Source organism: Lepus europaeus, chromosome 5 (genome assembly GCF_033115175.1).
Source record: "Lepus europaeus isolate LE1 chromosome 5, mLepTim1.pri, whole genome shotgun sequence".
In the NCBI taxonomy this organism is placed as follows: Eukaryota; Metazoa; Chordata; class Mammalia; order Lagomorpha; family Leporidae; genus Lepus; species Lepus europaeus.
This window is the reverse complement of record NC_084831.1, coordinates 131,065,787-131,089,199: the sequence shown is the minus strand read 5'-3', so window position 1 is coordinate 131,089,199 and position 23,413 is coordinate 131,065,787. Positions and strand designations below refer to the sequence as shown.

General features: G+C 46.6%; 1 protein-coding gene across 1 annotated transcript; it reads right to left on the bottom strand.

The window, feature by feature from the left end:
* Positions 1 to 1,902: 1,902 nt before the first annotated feature.
* LRRC52 (leucine rich repeat containing 52) lies at positions 1,903 to 23,086 on the bottom strand. Its single transcript, XM_062193760.1, has 2 exons — positions 22,465 to 23,086; positions 1,903 to 2,228 (listed from the first exon to the last, which is right to left on the bottom strand). Exons 1-2 carry the CDS (start codon positions 23,084 to 23,086, stop codon positions 1,903 to 1,905), a joined length of 948 nt encoding a protein of 315 aa, XP_062049744.1.
* Positions 23,087 to 23,413: the final 327 nt, after the last annotated feature.

Genomic DNA, 23,413 nt, shown 5'->3' with positions numbered 1-23,413 from the left:
TTCATTCTCACAATGTATCTATATAAGCACTCTAATGATTGTCATTTACATGTGAAGAATCTGTGGTACACAGATGTGAAATAGGTTGGCCAGAGTCCCCCCTCAATGCAGGATAACAAGGTAGAAATTGGAAGGTTGGGACTTAAACAATGCAATGATAAACATTTATTGATCCCAATCTTGTATCAGAAATCCCAAGTGCTGTGTGACTAGAAATGGGAGTAGGTTGTCTCTGCCCTCAAGATCATTACAAGCAGGAAGCCCAAGCCTACACAGGGGCTGAGTGCATTGAACCTGGTTCCTGATTCAAGAATTCACTTTTAACCATTGCACCAAACAAATGGGGAAGGGGGAGGGAGTGGCGACTGGAGTCACATGCAAGTCACAGTGTAATTCAGGGTAAAGATGACTCTGGCTGGGAGACCAAGGACAGCTAGCTTCCTGGTGGGGGTTTGAGCTGAGCCCTGAACATGAACATCATTTGATCTGGCTAGAGAGAAAAGGACAACCTGTGATAGGTCTTTAAGCCTGGATTGAGCCTTCTCTTTCTTCTACTCTCTTTCCCTTCCTTTGACCAGCTCTGAGAGATGGACCATGCCTGTGCAACCATTGTCATTTTGTCTAACACTTCAGGAAAGACAGAAGCTCCTGGTGCATGGAGCATGGTGTTTAGTGTCAGGCAGAACCTGGGTTCAGCCATTTGCTTTGCTTTACATCCACTGTGGGATTTGAACTGGTTATGTTGCCTCTCTGAGCCTCATAAGCAGGAGGGAGTGGGACTACCTGACCTGGTTGTTATGAACACTAAGTACATGAGAAAACATGTGGAAAGCTGACACAATGCTGAGTACTTGGTGATGACTCAATAAGTGCTGGCCGCCTCCATGTGCTTCATTGCTTTGTCTTGTCCAAGGCTTATATGTTAAATTTTTCTTTTTTGACTTCTTCTTCTTTTTTTTTTTTGACAGGCAGAGAGGACAGTGAGAGAGAGAGACAGAGAGAAAGGTCTTCCTTTTGCCGTTGGTTCACCCTCCAATGGCCGCCGCGGTTGGCACACTGCGGCCGGCGCACCGTGCTGATCCGATGGCAGGAGCCAGGGGCTTATCCTGGTCTCCCATGGGGTGCAGGGCCCAAGCACTTGGGCCATCCTCCACTGCACTCCCTGGCCACAGTAGAGAGCTGGCCTGGAAGAGGGGCAACCGGGACAGAATCTGGTGCCCCGACCGGGACTAGAACCCGTTGTGCCGATGCCACAAGGTGGAGGATTAGCCTAGTGAGCCGCGGCGCCGGCCTTATATGTTGAATTTTGATTATGTTGCTAAAAGTTTCCTGAAGATGCAGCCTCATGGACAGGAGAGAAAGTAGGCTTTGGGAGTCTGTGCTACTAACCATGGGGGGGCCAAAGTCAATCATTAAATGTGTCCAGGCCTCAACTTCTCACTATTAAACAGTGTCAACATTGTAGGGTAATTGTCATCATTATGAGATGGATAGTAGAGATGGCCCATTGATCAAGTCAGTCTTGACTTCCCCTAAATGGTTCATTTTTTTTTTTTGAAGAAGAAGATTTGAAATACTGTGGTTCTCATATCTTACCCTGCACCACTTAGCTTGGGTCCATAGTAGGCGATGGTTAAACGCTGAGTTGAGTTGCTTTGGGTGTGGGCTTCCTCAGCATTTAGATCTATCCAACAATGTTTCTAGGCTTTGTGTCGCCCCAACCTGCTGAGCTTGAAGAAGCTGGTGGAGCAGCGAGGGACCAAGCTGTGAAATGGCCAACATTTATTTATTTTACTAGTAGGCTTCAGTCTCTAAGACAGTTACATAGTGTTGGGCTGGGGGCAAGAGAGAAAGCCGGGCAGGGGGGAGGCTGTGGGCACATCAGACGGTGGTCTCTGGTAACTAAATCAGCTGAGGGAACCCACTATGCACTGAGTTAGCCCTGGTTTGAAAAATCCTCCTGGTGACTTCCACCCTGTGGCTGGCCTCGTCCTCGGTCTCGTCCTCGCTTGACTTGCGGCGGGCATTCTGGTATAGCACAGCACACACACCTGTGAGCCACGCAGCCACGGTGCCCGCCGAGAAGATGCAAAAGCCGATGAGCAGCAGGAAGATGTAGTCTTTGCGATCCAGGTGTGTGATGCACATGTAGCGGAGTGGGTTCCCTACCTGGGTGATGGGCCACCCCAACAGCTCCGTGGGCTCCACGCACGTGGCATTTTGACCATCTATAAATAAAAACACAGCAGGCATGGGGCTGAAACAGTGGTCCTGAGGCCAAAGGGAGCCTGCAGGCACTGCCTGGGACCTTCCCTGCTCAAAGTGTGGTGGGTGGGCAGCAGCAGTGGTTGCATCAGCTGGACCTTGTTAGAGATGCTGAATCTCAGGCCCCACCCTGGGCCCCCTGAATTGGATTCTGCATGTCAGCAAGCTTCCTGGGAGATGTGGTGGCACACTGCCCTGTGAGGACTTTGCCTGGACTGCATCCCTTACCCTCCAGACTGGCTGTGCTGCGTTTGGTAGGTGAGAATGGGCTTGTTTCTTAAGGGTCCCCAAGGACGGAGAGACCACAACAAGGGCCAGGAGGTAGGAAACTTGAGCCAGATTTCCCTGGAGTGTTGACACTCCCCAGATCTCCATGAATGTTCACCATCTACCTCCCCTCTTCCTCCCTTTTGCCCCCACTTCTCTCCTTCACTTTGTCCTTTGCTCTTCAACTGTGCCTGAGTCCAGCTAGGGCCCACTAGTGCTACTGAAGAGCATCATAAAACATCTGACTTGACTCTAGGGAGGGATGAGAGTCCCTGGAGATGCCGACTGAGTGTTCTCCCACTGGGAGAAGTCAGGTGAAACTCAGGGGAACAAGATCATAGCAGAGGAAGCAGCTCCACTTCTCAGCAGTGGGGTTGACATTCATGGGTTGCTCACACAGTGTATGTGAGTCTTCAGTCCTTTTTAGTAGCTGGCTCAGTTCCCTGGCACCTCCCCACCACCAGTCCCAGGGACTTCCGTTCACAGCAGAAGAAAAAATGTGCTCTGAGGATAGATAGACCTGGGTTCCAATCTAGACTTTGTCACTTGCTAATTTTGCAAACTTTGGCAGGATAACCAGTCATCTCTCTGAGTCCCATTTCCATATCTTACAAAATGCAAGGAATGATATCTATGCTCAGGATGGAGTAGGGGATCAATTGACACAGGTTGAGAAGGTGTGCTACTAGGTCTGGTGCACAGAATCTCTGGAGCTTTATCCTTAGCCCTGTGTTTTACTAACTCCTCTGATGTGCCACCCTGGTGCCTCTGGGGGGTACCCAGTTAAATATACTTGGCATGCTTTAGATAAGTGAGCTCAGACTCAGGGGTGGGCTTGCTATAACCATGATTAAGATTCTAATAGCAGCTATATTTACTAAACTCATACTACATGCTGAGTAATCTACAAATGTTGTCCCATTTAAATATTTTTTTAAAAAATTATTTATTTTAAGAGGCACACACACATACAGGAGAGAGAGAGAGAGAGAGAGAGAGAGAGATCTCATATCCACTGGTTAACTCCCCAAATGTCTGCAATAGCCATGACTGGAACAGGGCTGAAGCCAGGAACTGGGAACAGAAACTCAGTCTACCATGTAGGTGTTAGGGACCCAAGTACTTGAGTCATCACTTGTTGCCTCTCAGTGTTTGCATTAGCAGGAAGCTGGGATTGGGAACCAGAGGCAGGACTTGAACCTAGGCACTTGGATGTGGGATGCAGGTATAACAACATTTAAATGCTAGGGCAAACACCTGGCCTTCATTTAATTCTTTTATTTTTTGAAGCATCATTTAATTGTATTTTATGAACTTTTTTGGAGTTCTTTATATATTTTTTAAAAATTTATTTATTTGAAAGTCAGAGTCACAGAGGGACAGAAGGAGAAGTCTTCTGTTTACTGGCTTACTCTCCAAATGACTGCAACAGCAGGGCTGAGCCAGGCTGAAGCCAAGAGCCATGAGCTTCATCTGGGTCTCCCATGTAGGTGACAGGGGATCAAGTACTTGGGCTGGCTTTCTGCTGCTTTTCCCAGGCCATTGCAGGGAGCTGAATCAGAAGTGGAGCAGCTGGGGACTTGAACCACTGCCCATATGGGATGCTGGCAGCAGCTTTACCCACATGCTACAACATTGACACCCTTAAATTTTTTTTAATGTTTACTTATTTGAAAGGGAGAGTGACAGAGAAAGTGGGGGAGAGATTGAGAGATAGAAAGAGAGAGAGAGAGAGGAAGAGAGAGAAAGAAAGTGAAAGAATCCTCCATCCTATGGTTCACTTTACAAATGCCTACAACAGCCAGGGAGGGCTGAGCCAGACCGAAGCCAGGAGCCAGGAGCTTCATCTGGGTCTCCCATATGGGTGGCAGTAACCCAACTTGGGTCATCACCTGCTGCTTCACAGGTGCATTAGCAGGGAGCTGGATGGGAGGTGGAGATGGGACTCCATTCCAGACACTCTGATGTGCAGTGTATGCCCCCGTCATCCTCCCCACCCCCACCAAGCTGAAAATTAACCTGTGAACAACACTCACTCCATCATTTACTTTTTAAAACAATTGTGGTGGCCATAATATTATCATTGTTTTTACAAATAAGTAAACTGATTCTCGGGAGGTTTTGTGGTTGAAGGTTCTGCAGGATCTAGGCAGGAAATAAGAGAGAAAACCAGGACTGAGTTGTCTGAATTTGTTTTGCAGAAGTGGGAGATGCAACAGAAGCTACCGTGGACAGAAGCTCCCTGTAAACTTCAGGGCTGTATCTGTCTATGTGAAAGCATCAATATCCATGGTGACTAAGAAAGTCAGGGAAATCAGGTTCAGTTATGGAAGTCCTAATGGGAACCAGAAGCAGGAGAATTAGAGAGAAGAGCACAGGAGTGAGCTGAAAAGGAGGCAGTTGAGTGTAGGTGGCTGGAAAGAGTAGAATCCATTTCACCTGGACACCATGAGCTGCACCTACTTCTCATCCATGCACCTGCAGGGAAGCTACTTGGCTACACTGAACAAAATGACCTGAAGTTTGCAGTGCTGTTGAGGACTTGTTCTTGTAGGAGGTAGACATGGAAGGAACAGCCAGCACAGAGACTGTGTCACACCCACTTTGTGTAGCAACTACAGAGGAGAGGACAGGAAGAGGCCCTTCTCTGGACACAGTCCCCCTGCCCTGTGCGAGAGCTCTCAAGTAGAGGAAGCAGTTGAGCATGGGATAGGATAGGAGCACAGTTATACCCGTAGACCTCTTGCCTTGAGGACCTCTGGGTCAGGGAAGGCTCCTGGGAACTGTCCAGGAATTCTATCGGGAGAGGGCTCGGGTCACCTGGCCAAACTGCCGGATATGCAAGAACACACAAAGAAAGACATACCTGTGAGAGGCAAACGGGGGATTTGAGGGCCTGGGCTGGGTCTAGGGTGTTTTTTTTTTTTTTTTTTAATCTCATTCTACATTTAAAAAGATTGGGCTTTTAAATTGGGGCTGGGGAGGCAGAGATGAGACTAAACACTGAAAACACGTTTTCCCATTTCGGAGCATTAGCTTTGAAAGGAACAATTAGGCAGTGATTTTAATGCATTGTGAGGCTGCTGTTAAGTGAGGGATGTGGGTGGCTCTGTTGGGAGGGAGACCTGGGTTTATTCTGCTGCTGCCGCCATCTGTCTCCCTTTCCCTACTGTCAATGCCAAAATTGGGGCTCTCCTCTCTCTGTCTCCCTGTCTCCATCATTTCCATGTTTTTCACTGCTGGCTCATGTCTCACACTCCTGCCGCATTACCTCCTTCAGGTATAGATCTTCCTGATACACTTTAGCTGAAACTTCCGTGTGGGCTTCAGAATAATATCCAGACCACTTGGCCTGGCCTTCAGAGACCCTGAGTCTCTGCCCCCTTTTCCCTTTCCCATTTTACTTCTCAGCAACCCCAGAAGCCCAGCTTTGCTTCAGACAAACCAAACAACATATTTTCTGGGCTTGAGCCCTACCCTTGCCCTCATGTCTAGCTAACTTTGTTATGTGGCTTTTTTCTTTTTCTTTTTTTTGCACCAAATACCCATTTCTCCAGTTTTTGCAGGATCAAGTTCTTTCCATCCTTCAAGATCTAGCCCACTTCAAAGAGACCTTCCTCAACCACCCCATCTGCTAGCTCAGAGGACATGTTGATTGTTACCACACCTGAACTCATCCATAGCATTTCTTGTATCATTCTTTTTTTTTTTTTTTTTTTTTTTTTTTTTTGACAGAGCGGATAGTGAGAGAGAGATAGAGAAAGGTCTTCCTTTTTGCTGCTGGTTCACCCTCCAATGGCGGCTGCTGGCGTGCTGCAACCAGCGCACCGCAATGATCCGAAGGCAGGAGCCAGGTACTTCTCCTGGTCTCCTATGTGGGTGCAGGACCCAAGGACTTGGGCCATCCTCTTCTGCACTCCCGGGCCATAGCAGAGAGCTGGCCTGGAAGAGAGGCAACCGGGACGGAATCTGGCGCCCCGACCGGGACTAGAACCCGGTGTGCTGGCGCCGCAAGGCGGAGGATTAGCCTATTGAGCCGCGGCGCCGGCCTCTTGTATCATTCTTAATGTGTCTGGAAAGGCAGCAAATAATGGCCCAAGTACTTTAGCTCCTGTCACCCATGTGGGAGATAGGAAGGGAGTTCTTGGCTCCTGGCTTCAGTCTGGCCCAGACCTGGCTGTTGCAGCCTTCAGGAGAGTAAACCAACAGACAGAAGACCCTTCCCTGTTGTTTTGCCTTTCAAATAAATGAATAAATCATAAGAAAATGGAAAATAGAATTAAAAGATGTTTATTTTGGCCGGCTCCGCGGCTCACTAGGCTAATCCTCCGCCTTGCGGCGCCGGCACACCGGGTTCTAGTCCCGGTCGGGGCACCGATCCTGTCCCGGTTGCCCCTCTTCCAGGCCAGCTCTCTGCTGTGGCCAGGGAGTGCAGTGGAGGATGGCCCAAGTGCTTGGGCCCTGCACCCCATGGGAGACCAGGAGAAGCACCTGGCTCCTGCCATCGGATCAGTGCGGTGCGCCGGCCGCAGCGCGCTACTGCGGCGGCCATTGGAGGGTGAACCAACGGCAAAAGGAAGACCTTTCTCTCTGTCTCTCTCTCACTGTCCACTCTGCCTGTCAAAAATAAAAATATAATAAAAAAAAAGATGTTTATTTTGGGGACAATAATTTTGAAATCCATGCATAGTTTTTTTTTTTTTTTTACATAGTATGCATTTTTTGTGAACTTTTTGAGGACACATCATCTGCAGATTTCAGAATGGTTTTTTGTATCAAAATAAACTTATCTTTTACTTCCGTGTTCCATGAACCTTTTTTTCAAGTCCCCTCACAGAAAGAACTGCTTTTTTTCTTGGCCTGCACAATGGATCACAGTTCTTCCCAGGTGTCTGCTGCAGGTTCCTAGGGGCTTGATGCCCTGGAGGAGCCCGGTCTTGTGTGCAGGCTGCCCTGAGTCTCCAGAGAGCCCTTGCTCAGGAACCATCTGGGCTGACTGGGGGTGGGGAGGTTCCAGGCAGTGGCAATGTAGAGTGAGAGGATGGAGTCAGAAGACCCCTCCCAAACTCAGGCCGATGTTTGAATTCAATGTCTTAATATTAATGGTTGCAGGATTAGGGGTGGAGACTTAATTCAATTATGGTGTCTGACAGGTGGGTCTGGAGGAAGGTGCTTAGGTTACTGGGGGTGTGAACTTGGAGGGTGTGGTTCCCACAAGGAGTTGATTATCTGTGTTCAAGTTGGCCTAGCTGTTCTGTCTCTCCTTCCTGACTGGCCATCTGATCAGTCCTCCACATCTGCCACGACCAGCTTCCACCTGATACCATATCCTGAACTATAACCTCCAAATGTAAGCTGAAATAAACCTCCTTTGTTTCCTCCAGGAAGGAGTAAATGAAGTAATGAAAGAATACTAATACAGTTGACTAACACATGCTAGAACTCAGGGAATGTTTGTTGAATGAATTAAATCTTAATTTTTTTACCACCCTATGGGGTTGCTGTCATACTGACATGATGCTTTGTCGGAAAAAAGGAACCCGGCAGCAGGTTCCATGTGAGATCACTCCACAGCAGGTGATGCTGATTGCTGCCTGCCCTGTTGGAGTCTGAGAAGGGTTCAGTGACCGGGGAAGGGGGGTGGGCCCTGAGGAATAGGTGGTCTCTGAATCAAATGGAGAGGAAAGCCTTGAGCCAGAAGGAGCACCTCCTTTGTCCTCCGTGACTTTATAGAAGAAACAACGGGAAGTGTGGGAATGGAGGTGCTGCAGGTGTGACATCAGTGGTGATTATGATTACCCCCAGTTAGGGCTCGAGAACCCCTTGAGAGCAGAGGCCCTTTCTGTATCTGGTATCCTTATCTCTGGCACACAGGATTTGCTAAGTAATTGCCTGTTGAATGCATACCTGGGAGAATGGGTAGATTATTGGTCTCCAAAGGCACATCTTGATCTCTTGTGTCTTTGATCTGTTTAGGACAAGTTCCCTGGTGGGATTTGAAGAGATCACTATTATAATCTGCTGTCCTGTGGGTGGCCAGGGGAGAAGATTCCCTAGAAGAGAACCCGGACTGGGAGGTGTGGCAGCCTGGCAACTGCGATGCCAGCTGGCCGGCCGGGTGCCCTTCTCAGAGCCTCATTCACGGTCCTGCAAACATTTCTAGTCCTAGTACTGACTTCTGCCTTAGCCTACCTCATCATTCAGCTCTCTTCTCATGATCCCAGAAGCCAGAGTTCTGTCTGAACAAACCCAGCCTTCTATCTGTTTTTGTAAATAAAGTTTTATTGGAATGCTGTCATTCTTGCCCTTTTACTATTTTCTAATCTGTTTTTGTATCAATGACAAAGTTGAGTGGTTGCAGTGGAGGCCCACAAAGCCTATAATATTTATTATTGGCCTTTTATAGAAGTTATGTGCTGACTAATGGTCCAAACCATCCACAGCGTCTTGAAACTCTAAGTATTTTTGGTGATTTGAGCTGTGCAAAGTACAGTCTTGTCTAATACTCACCATTTTCTCCCTTTGGATTAAGAGTCCATAGTTCAGTAAGGGTAAAATGTGATTCATAGACTCAGGGAACACTGTGAAGGGGCTCCAGAGTTTAGCAATTTCCATCTGACTATTTCTGTGCACTGCAGCCATTTTAGGTTACAGGACTGGGCTTTGCTGTAACTGGGTGCATGAGGGCATGATTTACGAGCAGAAAGTCACCTATTCCCCGTAACACCTTCTTAGGTATTTGCCAGAAGATGAATTCTTCTGTCTCACCAATAAACTAAGACTAAGTGTAATGTTTTCTGGGAAAGTTGTGGATGACTTCGTCCCTTCCCAGGGGTAAGCCTCTGCTGCCATCTTTCTTAGGCTGTAATGGGGTCAGGAGATGTTACCAGAGTATTCTTGGAAGTAAAGGTAAACTCTAGCTTCTTCTCTATTTGTCCCACAACTAGACCTGCTTAATAACCATCCACCTGCTCAGAGAAATCCGGATAGTACACAGTTGTTCTCAAGGTTAACTAGAAACTTAGAAAATCTCAGTAGCTGAAGGGCGCCACCATTTATCTGATGCCCAGGTAGAAACACTGAAGTCTTCTCTGCTTCCTCTCTTATGTGTCATGTTCAAATCATAAGAAAATTCTGTTAGTCTTACCTTCAAAATATGTCCTGACTTTTTGTCTTGAATCATCATCTGAACCACTAGCCGTATCCCAACCACCATCCTCCCTTGCCTGAGCTGTGCTGGGCTCCTAACTCATGTCCTTCCTTTCCTCTACACGCTCTTCTCCATTCAGTTGTGGGGAGAAGCTGTACATCGTAGATTATGCTATTTCCCTGCTCAAAACACTTTCTTCCCATCACTTTTAGAATAACACTAAAAGCCTCTCCATGACCTATTTTTCTGTTATGATCCAGTCTCTGATATTTTCTTTCTCAATTCTTTCCCTTTTTCCTGTCCTCCACGCAAGCCATACTCATAGTCTAATCAGTCAACATCCTTCCCCCCCATGGCCTTTATACATGCTCTTCCCTCTGTCTATAAAGACCCTCTCTCTACCATGACACGCTTCTATGACTTGCCCCTTACTTTATTCAGTTTGATGCTCAAATCTTGGGCACATGCCTCCCCTTTATTTTCCTCTATAGCACTTATCATTATGTTATTTATTATCTTCCTCTGCTATTAGAATGTACATTCCGTGATAGCATGTCTGTCTCTAGTCACAGCGATATGCCCGGTGTCTGCTCCAGTCCATGGCACCTAGTAGGTGCTCAGTTATACTAGTCAATGAATGCTTGAAGGTGCCAGGTTGGGCTTCTCAACTCTCTGTGAATGTGAAATGGGGATAATAATGCCAAATGTTGTGACCAAACATCTTTTTTAAAATAAAATAATTAATTTATTTTAAAGTTTTAAATTAGTTTTTAACAGATTCAGTGTGATTTGTAGATACAGGTCTAAGAACATAGTGTTATTTCTTTCCTCCTTCCTTCCTACTTTCCCCCATGGCCAAAGCATCTTGACTATTGGAAGAAAACACATTGACAATGACAGGGGTTATCTAACATGACTTTAATCCTAGTCCTAAGTATTTTTTCACTGGATGTGTCAGATCTATTAGCTATTCCTTCATTTGGTGCTATGGGTTGAGAAGGGTTTGTCCTTTCTGAAATGTATGTTGAAATTTAATTCCATTAAGCCAGCGCCGTGGCTTAACAGGCTAATCCTCCGCCTTGTGGCACCGGCACACTGGGTTCTAGTCCCGGTTGGGGTGCCGGATTCTATCCTGGTTGCCCCTCTTCCAGGCCAGCTCTCTGCTATGGCCCGGGAAGGCAGTGGAGGATGGCCCAAGTGCTTGGGCCCTGCACCCGCATGGGTGACCAGGAGAAGCACCTGGCTCCTGGCTTCGGATCAGCGAGATGCGCCGGCCACGGCGGCCATTGGAGGGTGAAGCAACAACAAAAAGGAAGACCTTTCTCTCTGTCTCTCTCTCACTATCCACTCTGCCTGTCCAAAAAAAAAAAAAAAAAAAAAAAAAGAAGAAAGAAATTTAATTCCATTATGAGATAGTAAAAGGAAGGACCAAGTGATTAGGGCTCTGCCCTCATGAATGGATTAACTCATTTATTCTATCAATACATTTATGGATCAGTGGGTCAATGGATTATCCTGAAAGTGGATCTACTATAAAAATCACATGTGATGCCCTGTGCTATCTTGGGGCTCTGCCAGCAAGGAGGCCATTAATAGTTGTGGTCCCTGGACTTTGGACCAGAACTGAGAGCCAAAACAGTACTTTTTTCTTTATGACTCATCAAGTCTGCAATATTGTGTTACTAGCAACAGAAAGCAGACTGAGACATTTGAGTGAGAGGAAGGCCAAGGTATCACCATGTGATCAAGTTATCCTCGGGTATGGACCAACATTTTACATTATGTTGTCATGTTGAGAGTTTTAATACCCTTGCTCCAAGAGCTTGGCTGCTCTTGAGGTGGATCAGAAAGGCATCATGTGCTTACCCTGTTTCTGTAAACCACACTGCTCTACACCTTCTCTGCATCCCATGTGGCATTCAGAATTGTTACCAGGCAACCAGGCTCCAACCGAGCTCTTCACTTTCTTGAAGAATTGTAACAACAATGCTAGCTAGCCTTAGTCAAACATGTACCAGTGTAATTCTAAAGTTTTCATGTGGGTTATTTCATTTAGCTATCACTATTCCAGGAAATGAGTTCTGTTTTATCTTTGTCTTACAGATGAGGAACCTGGGTTTCATACAGACTGGGAAACTCCATAGTCAAGTAGTTGGTAAGTTTTAGAGGCAGGATTAAAAACCAGTTTGGATCCGTAGGCCATCTTAGTTCTACCTGATCAACTAGAATGTGAGCATCTGGAGAACAAAAGAATCTTTTATAATAACTGGGTTGGTCTTACAGAAAGCATGTGAAACTCATGTGCCTTATAAGCATATTCTTTGTCTTTTCTCTTATTAAAAGTAAAATAGAGGCTCTCAGGGTGGGCCCCTCGATTGCATTTGCCATACATTGTCACACTTGTTCCCAATTGTGCTTAACCCCATTTCCATCTCTGCAGTCCTGGAGGACAGAAAAGGTGGCTGCCCCATTCCCAGCCTACCCTTTCCATTTGGAAGCCCTTGGGGGCTATCCCTCCCCTTTACGTCTTTTTCTTTTTCACTGCACCAACCCTTTGTCATCATCAGATGAACATGAACACAGATCCCTTTTCTCTGACAAAATACGCTCATGCTTTTTGTTCCTTGTCCAATTGTCACTCTATTTCCTTGGTCCACAGTCATGCTTCTTAGTAGAACAGTTGACATTGTTTCTCTTTTTTTGCTGTTCAGCCCATAGCCTATTGCTGTCTGGTGTCTATTCTCGCAATACCACCAGAACTGCCCACAATATTAGGGGCTTCAGGGTAGCCAAATCTGATGGACAGTTTTCAATTCCTGCTTGACTTGCTCCCACGTGTTGGAATTTTTTGGCTTCCATGTACCTTTTCTGATTTCCTACCTTTGGCTGTTCCTTCCCAGTGCTGTGCATAGGTTACCCCTCCTTACCTGGTCCTATAATAATATATTGGCTTTCTCTAAAGCTTCTGTCTTTGGCCCCTGTTGTCCCCTCATTCTAAACTCTCTTCCCTAGCCTCATCTTCTGATTGGTTTTAATGATCACCAGTGAACCAAAAGAGATATGATCCCCAAGCACATATTTTATGTCTTGTTCTCTATTCTGAATTTCAGACCAGAATATTCAAATTCCTGTTAACTAACAAGGAACTCCCCTCTGATCAAACTAAAGATGGGGCTCCATTTTTGTTCCCTCTTTAAGAATGTCTGTCTCACTAAAGTCCCCATGGTTGTCCAAGCCAAGGTCTTGGGAACTATCTTTGACTTTCCCCTTTCCTTTATTTTTCCATCTCTTTCACTCATTTAGTGAAAATTTATTGAGCATATTCTGTGTCAGGCCTGGTGCTAGTTTCTAAAGATTCAGACTTGCTCTCATAGAGCGTCCAGCCTATGAGGGAAGACAGAATTTAAATGAATATAATTTACTAGTTACTTAGAATTGTGTGAGAAGTTATGATGGGAGTACAAGGAACCATGAGAAGATATAGTTCAGGTCCAAGTCCTGAGGTTTCCATCTTCTAAGTGATTCCTTCTGACTTGTCTACACCTCTCCATTCTCACTGCTGCTGTGGGCTTGCGTGGTTGCCTAGAGGAGGATCTTTCCTGTCACGACCTCCAGGTTTGTCTGTCTACCAGAGCATCTAAGGATACATGGCTTATTCCTCAGAAAATTTTTCAAAACCCTTAAGGGGGACAGCGCTGTGGCACAGCAGGTTAAAGCCCTGACCTGAAACGCTGGCATCCCATATAGGCCACCAGTTCAAGTCCCGGCTGTTCCACTTCCCATCCAGCTCTCTGCTACGGCCTGGGTAGCAGTAGAAGATGGCCCAAGTCCTTGGGCCTGTGCTCCCATATGGCAGACCCAGAGGAAGCTGCTGGCTCCTGGCTTCGGATTGGCCCAGCTCCAGCTGTTGTGGCCAACTGGGGAGTGAACCAGCGGATGGAAGACCTCTCTCTCTCTGCCTTTCCTTCTCTCTCTGTGTAACTGACTTTCAGATAAATAAATAAATCTTTAAAAAAAATCAAACCCTTAAGGCTGGACCACTGTCCTTTTTTGTAGCCAGAGTTACTCTTCACTGGGTTATTTCAAGGTTGGGGTGCACTTCACCTCTAGAAATGAGGAAATCAAGGTTGGCTCCTTTGGCCAGCCTTGCTCTTCTGCTTCTCAGAGGCCTGTGTGACACTGGGAGAGCTGATGGGTCATGAGTAAGGACCTGGTGCTACAGAGCTTGAAGGAACCTGAGATCACCGACTCTCAGGGGTCTCAGCTATGCTGAATTAGGGAGTGAGCCAGGGTCACCTAGGGCTTCTTCCTAAACTGTTCCTGCTACTCCCATTGTGCTCTGGGTTTCTAGATGGCTGAGGGATCACTGTCTCATATGTACCCCTTTCTGCCTCCTGTTGCCCCTAGAAGGCTGCCCTTACAACTTTCTGCAGGAGGGAGCTACAGGCCAGGGAGTTTGTTACAAGGTAGGAGAGCCAGCCTGGCAGAGCAGCCTTGGAATTATCTGATGCCCAGCTATTTTTTTTTTTTTTGGCCTTTGGTCTGTATTTCAATTTCCCTGATGGAGGAGATGGGTGAGTGTTAATAGTGGAATAGTGCAAGGCCCTGAATTCATTCTGGCAATCTAAGCTTTGGCACAGTTGTGGATGACTTTGTACTTGGTGGGTTGAAATGGGGCCATTATCCTATTATAGCAGTCTTGAATACAGGAAGAAATAGCCTCGGAATGAAACTAAGATGTTCTCTCTCAAAATGCCCTCAAAATGACTTGGACCTGCAGCAGCACATGACCCAGCCCATCTGCTCCCTGCACATGTCCCTGGGTGGCTTTGTCTACCCACCTCTGGAGCACCTGGTCCAGGCTCAGTGAGGGCTGCCTAAGGACTATAATGTAACAGCTGACACAGAGGGACCCTTTGTCCTCAAACTGCGACTCCTACTCTTCCTACTGTTACTTGCTGAGCTCTCACCGTTTCTTGTTGTTCCTTGTCAAATTGCCATTGCTCTTAGAGGGAGACATTTCAAAACATTATTAGCCATTACCATCTAATTGCAAATCAATTTAGTCACCAATTGGAGCAGTTGCTAAGTCTAGACATTGACATAGTGTTTCTGAAAAGTGACCCAAGAATCACCTGCAGGTCATGGCATCTCAGATCTCAGAACATGGGGTCTCAGATTCTTGTGCTTATCAGAGTTTGAAAACCACTGTCTGAGCAGGTCATGTCTGGAAAGAAGGTCTGAGGCACTGAGTCCATTGGGGGATAGAGGCCTTGTTCTAGTGGAGTTGAATGTGCTTAAGACAGGAGGATGTTTTAGAGTTAAATGAACTATGGTGTGCTTGACAGCATGGAAATACCATGGCATTGGAGAACATTGAACTTGGGTATAAGGCCATCTCTGTGCTAGCTTGGCTCAGTACTCCCTTAACTACGAGGAGAATGGATTCTCAAGTTCCAGCTTAAATATCTTAAGTTAAAAGGCTTCCCCAACCAGTGAAGTATCCACTAAAATTAAAATTTTGGGACCCTCAGTTGGTTTAGCCAAGTTTCAAGAGCTCAATAGTGTAGCTGGTGCTGTGGCATATCAGGTAAAGATGCTTCCTGAGGTGTTAACATTCTGTATGGGTGCTGGTTCATGTCCCAGCTGCTCTACTTCCCTTCCCATCCAGGTCCCTACTAATGCTCCTGGGAAAGCAGCAGAGGATGGCCCAAGTGCTTGGGCCCCTGCACCCATGTGGGAGACCTAGAGGAAACTCCTGGCTTCATTTTACCATTTGGGGAGTGAATCAGCAGATGGAAGACCTTTCTCTCTCTCTCTCTCTTTCTGAAACTTTGCCTTTCAAATGAATAAATAAATCTAAAAAAAAAAAAAAAAAAAACCTCAATAGCATGCTCAATAGCAGCAACCTGTAGCCAGCTGCTGCTGTCCTGGACAGCGACAGCACATATAACCACCATTCCCATGCTGCAGAAACTTCTGTTGAACAGCACTGGACCAGACTTTGAGAGTGAGGGAAAGAAGGTGTCAGAAGGCCAGGTTTCTGTGTCCAGAAGTTTAGCATTGAGTATATTTTTGAGAGCATTCTGAGAAACACTCAGCCCTGCCCCACAAGGGCACATAGAATATCCAGGGAAGAACTTAACTGCCACTCTTCCCTTCACATAGCATTAGTGACTGGAAAATTACAGCTCCCACCAGGAATCAGCCCTCCTACCTGCTGGAGGAAATGGAATGTGTGGGCCTGTTTTATCCTATATAGTGCACCCGGGCACCTGTACTTCACTACACACCTCCATTTCTGCTGTAATTTTTGTTTGGGACGTGAATATGTGAACTCTGAGGACTGAATATGTTCCAATACATCTGAAAAGTGTGTCATTGGGGGATTTCCTTTGCTCCAGATCTTTGATAGTAGCACTAATTCCCTCGCCAATTTGAGGATACTTCCATCTTCTTGTTTAATTCAGCCTTATGATGAAATAAGGGGAATGAAGCACTCAACTTCTTTACCGTATAAGGGACATCCTCAGCCAAACGTGACATAATGGAAGGCCATGCTATCGCCTTTCTGTCTTAAGATTTCTCTATTTCCTTCCTGTAGCTTTACTTCCTTTTTTTTTAAGATTTATTTATTTATTTGAAAGTCAGAATTACACAGAGAGATAAGGAGAGGCAGAGAGAGAGAGAGAGAGAGAGAGAGAGAGAGAGAGAGAGAGAGAGGTCTTCTATCTGCTGGTTCACTCCCCAATTGACCAGAGCTGTGCCAATCCGAAGCCAGGAGCCAGGAGGTTCTTCCAGGTCTCCCATATGGATGCAGGAGCCCAAGGACATGGGCCATCTTCCACTGCTTCCCAGGCCATAGCAGAAAGCTGGATTGGAAGAGGAGCAGCCAGGACTAGAACTGGTGCCCATATGGGATGCCAGTGTTTCAGGCTTTAACCTGCCATGCCACAGTGCCAGCCCCAGCTTTAACTTCCTTCATGGTTCTTCACTGTTGCAGAATTAATCCCGGATAAGTGAATTTCCCAAAAATTCACTCCTCCCTCTGGTATGACAGCTGATAAAGGCTAAGGAGCACTTATGTTATTCTTCTCAGGAGCTTATGTATTTTTTTTTTTTGCAGGGCCCTTTTCAAGATCATAACACCTTCTGGGACCCAAAGGGATGAATTTCTAAAGGTTAATTTCAGCTCAGTGGTAAGCAGTGGATGGGAAGATATTGGGGCAAAGTTATTGCTTGGCACTCTTAGCTAAAACAAGTCACACTATGGTGGTGACTCCTTTCCCTCAAGGCCATGACTGCCCCACAGCTGTACTGACTCTCTTTCCCTCATCCCTAGCAAGCTGTTTGCACATCCACACCTGTCTCTGGAAGTGAGACATGTCTCCAGGTAGAGCGTCAGTTTCAGATTCAGGCAGCTCAGGAACAACCACCTTGCTAATGCTGGTCCAGCCCTGAATCTCATGGATTAGGCTGAGGCCAAGAATTGACTTGGGCTTCTAGTTTGCTTGGTTCTCCAGCATCTGAACCCCTGTGTTCATAAACTAATACTCAACTTCCTCCAGGAGTCCCCTTGCCTCACTTTCTCAGGGATTACCATGCTAGGACTTGCTGTCCATCTTCCCACACCCAATCTATATCTCTTCAGTCATGTCTCTTAGGATACACTTTCCCCTAATACCACATGTGTGGAGAATTTCTGAAGCCCCTCACTTTTCTGGGTTGTGTACATTTTTGCTACTCTATTTTCTTGATGTCTTATTTTTTTTTAACATAGACCAACCATTTGCTTATTGAATGATATGGTATGCCAAACTTAATGCTAAAAGCAGCTCATAAATATTTTTATTTCATCCTTATGACAGCTCTAAGGAAGTTGGTTCTATCATTATCTCTCTTTTACAGATGAGGAAATTCAAGTTCAGAGAGGCTAAGTAAACTCAATAGATATTCTATAAATTGTAAGTGGCATGGCCAGGATTATAACTCAAGTCTACTTCACTCCAGAAATTGAGCTCTTCACACTGGGTCCTGCTGCCGGCACAGTGTCTGTCCTTTGTCACCTGTAGCTGAGGCTGTCCCACAATAGGCACACAAAGGCCTCTTTTATCCTGTCTTGTTGAATCTGCTATGCCTGAGTGGACCAGGGCTACATGTGGTATAGATAACCCAGAGTCACGTGAATCTCCATACTCAGGCCCAGAATTCTTACTTAGCTTCATGAGCATGTGTTTGGCACATAATAGGCACTCAATTACTATTTAAATGGATGAACAGGTGAATTGAATGGTATCGTGGACTTCCCTTACTTGGTTGCCTTGCTTGTCAAAAGAGATATATATGGATTCCATTGGCACACCGCTCTTCAGGTTCCATGAATACTTGAAGGCCCCTCATAAAGCACCACACATAAAACCTCCCAATGCGAAGCTTTGCTCTCTCTTTAAATCTAAAATGAACCTATTTGTAAGTTGGGTTATGCTTTATGAAAAGCTAGATCACTCTCAGCTAATTTCATAGAAATTCTCCCTATTTCCTGAAATGTGGGCACTTGGGGAGAAATGTGTGGGCTCTGTACTAGAACAAGTCAAAGATTCTCATGTTGATAGCACATGCAGTATAAAACAGTGAACTTAAGGTTGAGATTTCATCAAGAGTGCTTGTCAATAGCAAAGATATTTCCACTTAGCAGGGACCATGAATCATCGTGTGAGATTCAAATAAAATAGATATCTTTGCTTATATTGAGATTTGGTTAAAAGACAAGAGAAGCATTAGGTGAATATTACAGTGTGTGTTCAACTTTATGTGTAAGTAGGTGTGTTTGTGTACATTTATGTGTGTACATATGGTGTGTGTATGCAATATGTGGGCAGGTAAGTATGTGCAGATGGCATGTATATGCAAATATTTCTTTGTATTTGTTCATATGTATGTGTATGTATGTGTGTTTGTGTGTATGTTTGTGATTGTATGTGTGTATGAGAAGGGTGAACCAGGCTGAGTAGGGCCAAATGAGAGCAAACACTGAGATCAGATTCATCCTTTTGTTTGTGTGGATTTGGGTGAAACCTGGATTTTCAAGGGAAGTGCAGGTATACCAAAATGATTTTGTGATGGTTAGTGCTTATTAACCAATGAAAATGAACTTGGGTGAAGTCCAAGTGGTAGCCAGATAGGGGACAAAGCTGAGGCTCAGATATTGTGGCCATATGCTTATAGCATGACTTATATTTATAATTAAACTGATTTCTAGGATAATAGTTACCATGTGATGTGAGGATTTAAAACAAAGTATAGTTTCACAGAAAGACCTGGATTTGAAATCAAGTAATTTTCTTGCTTTTACCACCTATGTGATTTTTAGGAAAGTCAAACTCTTTTTTCATCCAAAGATAGGGTTAAAAATACTAATCTTGGCCTCTTCCACCAGTTGAGGGCACAACATTTAAGAATTGATATAATACTGAAAAGAAAATGAGATACCCTCAGTGAAAAAATACTCCCCAGACCTGGCATTGTGGCACAGCAGGTTAAGCTGCCACCTGCAATGCTGGATCTCATATAGGCAACTGGTTTGAGCTGTTCCACTTCTAATCCAGCTCTCAGCTAATGGCCTGGGAGAGCAGTGGAGGATGGCCTAAGTGCTTGGGCCCCTGTACCCACATGGGGGCCCCAAAAGAAGCTTCTGGTTCATGGCTTCAGCCTGGCCCAGCCCTGGCTGTTGTTGCCATTTGGGGAGTGAACCAGCAGATGAAGATCTCTCCCTGTCTCTCTCTCTCTCTCTCTCTCACTTTGCCTTTTGTATGAATAAATACATAAATATTAAAAAAAAGAAAGAATACTCCCCAGGTGCAAAGCTCTATACAAATTAGATTGTTCTTATGTCTGACTTAGGGCTAGAAAACAATAGTAACGTGGAAAATGAGACCATATTTCTGCATGAAGTAGTTCCCGGGCTACCAAACAGCAGAGGGATGAGCAGAGTAACAGTTGTGGGTGCCTGTGTGGGGTGCCCCTGGCCAGTGCACGAGAACTCTGTCTACCTCAAAAGACAGACTTCATTTCTGAGGAGCTTGTGGTCTTGCCCAGTTAGATGCTTCCTTTAGATGTCCTTGGAAACATGTGGTGAAATAGACTTGGTTTATGATCCTATCCACTTATGCACTGAACTAAAGAGTGAAGAAACGCAAAGTAGGCAACCCGAAAATTCAAAAAGACACACCCGTACAAGCAGAAATGCGATTATGAGAGAATAGGTCGGAGGTGAAGTGGTTGGCTTAAGAGCTGGGGTACAGGTCAGGCAAGTTCACTCTGCTCAGTGAAGGAGGAGGTCGCCCTGGTACCTGATGAACTTTGGGAAGATGTGCGTGTGTAATTAGGAGGGGCGAGAGAACACGAGGTCCTTCCACAGGCCAGTTACATGAACACTGATGGCAGGAGTCCCGTTCAGGAACCACATTTATTACATGGGAGTGAATAATTTTAACCCTTCTATAGGGAACTTTCTAGAAACTCTCGCAGCACCAGTTATGGAGAAAAGTGGAAGACATCTCTGGCTCCTAGAAATGGGAGTCAGACAGGCAGGGAAACACATCCAAGATGACTGCTCTTGTCTCCTTTTGTGATTAGGACTGTTAAGAGGACGTCTGAGGGCCAGTGTTGTGGCACAGTGGGTTAAGCCATTGTCTGTGTCACTAGCATCCCATGTGGGCACCAGGTCTAGTCCCAGCTGCTCCACTTCCGATCCAGCTCCTTGCTAATGAACCTGGGAAGGCAAGGCTGCAGAAGATGGCCCAAGTACTTGGGCCCCTGCCACCCAATTGGGAGGCACGAGTGCTCCAGGTCTGGCACATCCCCAGTCATTGCGGCCATTCGGGAATGAACCAGCAGATGGATGCTCTCTCTCTCTCTCTCTCTCTGCAACTTTACCTTCCAAATAAAATAAATGAATCTTAAAAAAAAGAAGATTTTTGACAAAGCTAGTTCCTTTTGATTTATTATAATCACTCAAAAGGGATGGTTTGAGGGTGGGAGGGTGGTTATGGGGGGAAAAACCGCTACAATCCAAAAGTTGTACTTTTGAAAATTATATTATTAAATAAAAGTTTAAAAAAATAGTGTGTGGCAGCAGGGCAAGGTACTCAGAGTAAAAAATTTAAGGAGGCTCAGTGTGCTCATTCTCAGGGCATAAATTCTGTGCACTTCCTTAAATTTTGCATCCCTGAGTCTTGCTTGCATCACCTAGCCCAGCTCTGCTGTAAGATCTAAGAGGGGCACCCTGGGAGGCTCAGCGGGCACATTTTCACTCCCAGTCACCACCCTGTTCCCTCTCTCTGTTTCCCTTGAGGTCTGTCACTTTGGCAGGAATATTCTTAGGATATTGTCACGTGGGTGAGACTTCAGGGGGGAAGCTTCCAGGATGACCCTGCAGCTGGTTCTGTGAAAACATGCACCTAGGGAAGGGCGGGAAGACAGGCTTTAGAAGGGTATGCTTTTTTTTTTTTTTTTTGACAGGCAGTGAGAGAGAGAGACAAAGGTCTTCCTTTTTTGCAGTTGGTTCACCCTCCAATGGCTGCTGCATCCAATCAGCATCTCGCTGATCCAAAGCCAGGAGCCAGGTGCTTCTCCTGGTCTCCCTTGCGGGTGCAGGGCCCAAGCACTTGGGCCATCCTCCACTACACTCCCGGGCCATAGCAGAGAGCTGGCCTGGAAGAGGGGCAACCGGGATAGAATCCGGCGCCCCGACCGGGACTAGAACCCGGTGTGCCGGCGCCGCAAGGCAGAGGATTAGCCTGTTAAGCCACGGCGCTGACCTAGAAGGGTGTGCTTTTCTCTGCAAAGTCCAGGTGTGCTGGATTCTAGCAGTGGCACTCATAGTTACCATTTCTCTGCTCTGATTTTCCCAGGTGAAAGAGCATTGGTGGACAGGGGGAACTGGAGGGAAAGGATGGGACAGAGATGTCCCCAAGAAGAGGAGGGAATGAGGCACAGAGATGGATGCCACCTGGGCCACATCCAGTGGGCGGGGGATCTGCATGGAGTGGCAGCAGCTAGCCTGAGAATCTCCCAGGAAGCCCTGAGAATCTGCTGCCACCCAGGGAGCAAGCTGTGTGCCCGTTCACTGATTCGTGCCCTTCTTTCCTTCCTGGTGAGGTCAGCACGGACAGAACAAAAGGCTTTTTTTTTTCTCCCATGCCTCTCCCCTATCTCATTATCCAGATGGCTCCCAGGCCCCTCCTCCCATCTCAATTGAACTTCCCCTTCTATACTTATAATCCCATTGGATCCTGCACTGTTTATATGCGACTGAAGTTACTTTTAGATCCTGGAAGAACGTAGTCACTGAATTAAGCTGATTACAACAGTTTACCAAAGTCCTTGTCTTGTTCCTTGTCCTTGTTCCTTTGCAGCTATAGGATCCTATCATATCTGTACACATCACTTTATTTGAAAGACAGCTCTGTGTGTTAGGTAATGTTACTGTCCCCATTTGTGGATCAGGAAACTGAGGCTCAGAGAAGCGGTGACCTCCTCAAGAGCAGCCGAGTTTAGGATCCAAACTCAGCTCTTTGGAGTCCTATCTCAGAACATTTCTTACAGAGCCTATGGCATCTCCAGTCAGCCACAACGTGGACCCCCAGGGCAGTAGGGAAGCGTGTGCATTCTGTCTAGCCCGGGCTTTTCTCCCATCCTGCCTGTCTTTTGACTTACACCTCTTTGGAAGCCAGTTCCTCTATCCATCACTTCCTCTTCCCCATGCCCAGGCAAGCCCTCACCTGGGTGGTCCAGATGGGACACGATCAAGAAGATGGCGAAGTCCAGGAAGGAGCAGTTGCACTTCCAGGGGTTCCCACTCAGATACAGGGTCTGTAGGACCGTGAGGTGGTGGAAGGCAGCTCTGTCCAAGGTCTTCAAGCCGGTGTTCCTGAGGTCCAGATACCGCAGAGAGCTGGTGTTGGCAAAGGTGTACTTGTCCAGCGATAACAGGTGAGGGTTATTGGCAATGTTCAGCTGTACCAGGTTGCTGAGCACCGAGAAGCTGAACGGGGAGATGGAGGTTAGGTTGTTGGAGCTGAGGTCAAGGTAGATGAGTCTGAAGACCCCGATGAAGGTGTAGTCCATCAGCTCTCGGATCCGGTTGTTCCGACAGTCCAAGTACACAAGGTCACTGAGAAGTCCCAGATGCATGGCTGGCAGACTAGTGATGCTGTTCTCATTGAGGAATAGGCGCCGGGTGTTCAGGGGGATGTCGGGAGGGTATTCCGTTAATTGCTTCCCTGTGCAGATCACCTCTTGAGCTTGACACTGGCAATTATTTGGACACTTTGACCCTGACACCAGCCCCATTCCAAAGGAGAAGAGTAACCACCGGGGGCCGGGACCTGAAGCAAGGGACATAGTAAGAAGCCTCCTTGCACCTTCCTGCGGGCGCTGTCCCTCTGAGCTGAAGTCTGCCGAGGGTGGGGCGGGGCGGGGGAGGGGCGCTGGAAAGAACAGTAACACTCTAGCTTTGTGCAAAGCAATTTTCCATTACAGGAGAACTGAACAGAAGTTGAAACGCGAGGCCCAATGCCCCGCCGGCCGGCTCGGCGGCTCTGCCGTGCCGCTCGGGAGCTCCCAGGCTGCTGCTGGAAGCCTGCCCACTTGGCCGCTCTGAAAGGTCTCACCCTTGCCCTGCGCTTGCCGTGAAGGGGAGCCAGGGGAGAGCCACATGACAATGAGGCT

What these genes read in the sequence shown, in the direction of transcription:
- LRRC52 (XM_062193760.1), bottom strand. Translation starts at nt 23,086, where the DNA reads ATGTCCCTTGCTTCAGGTCCCGGCCCCCGGTGGTTACTCTTCTCCTTT. An exon ending in GTCCCATCTGGACCACCCAG is followed by an intron (nt 2,229 to 22,464) that starts GTGAGGGCTTGC and finishes TTTTATTTATAG; the next exon opens with ATGGTCAAAATGCCACGTGC.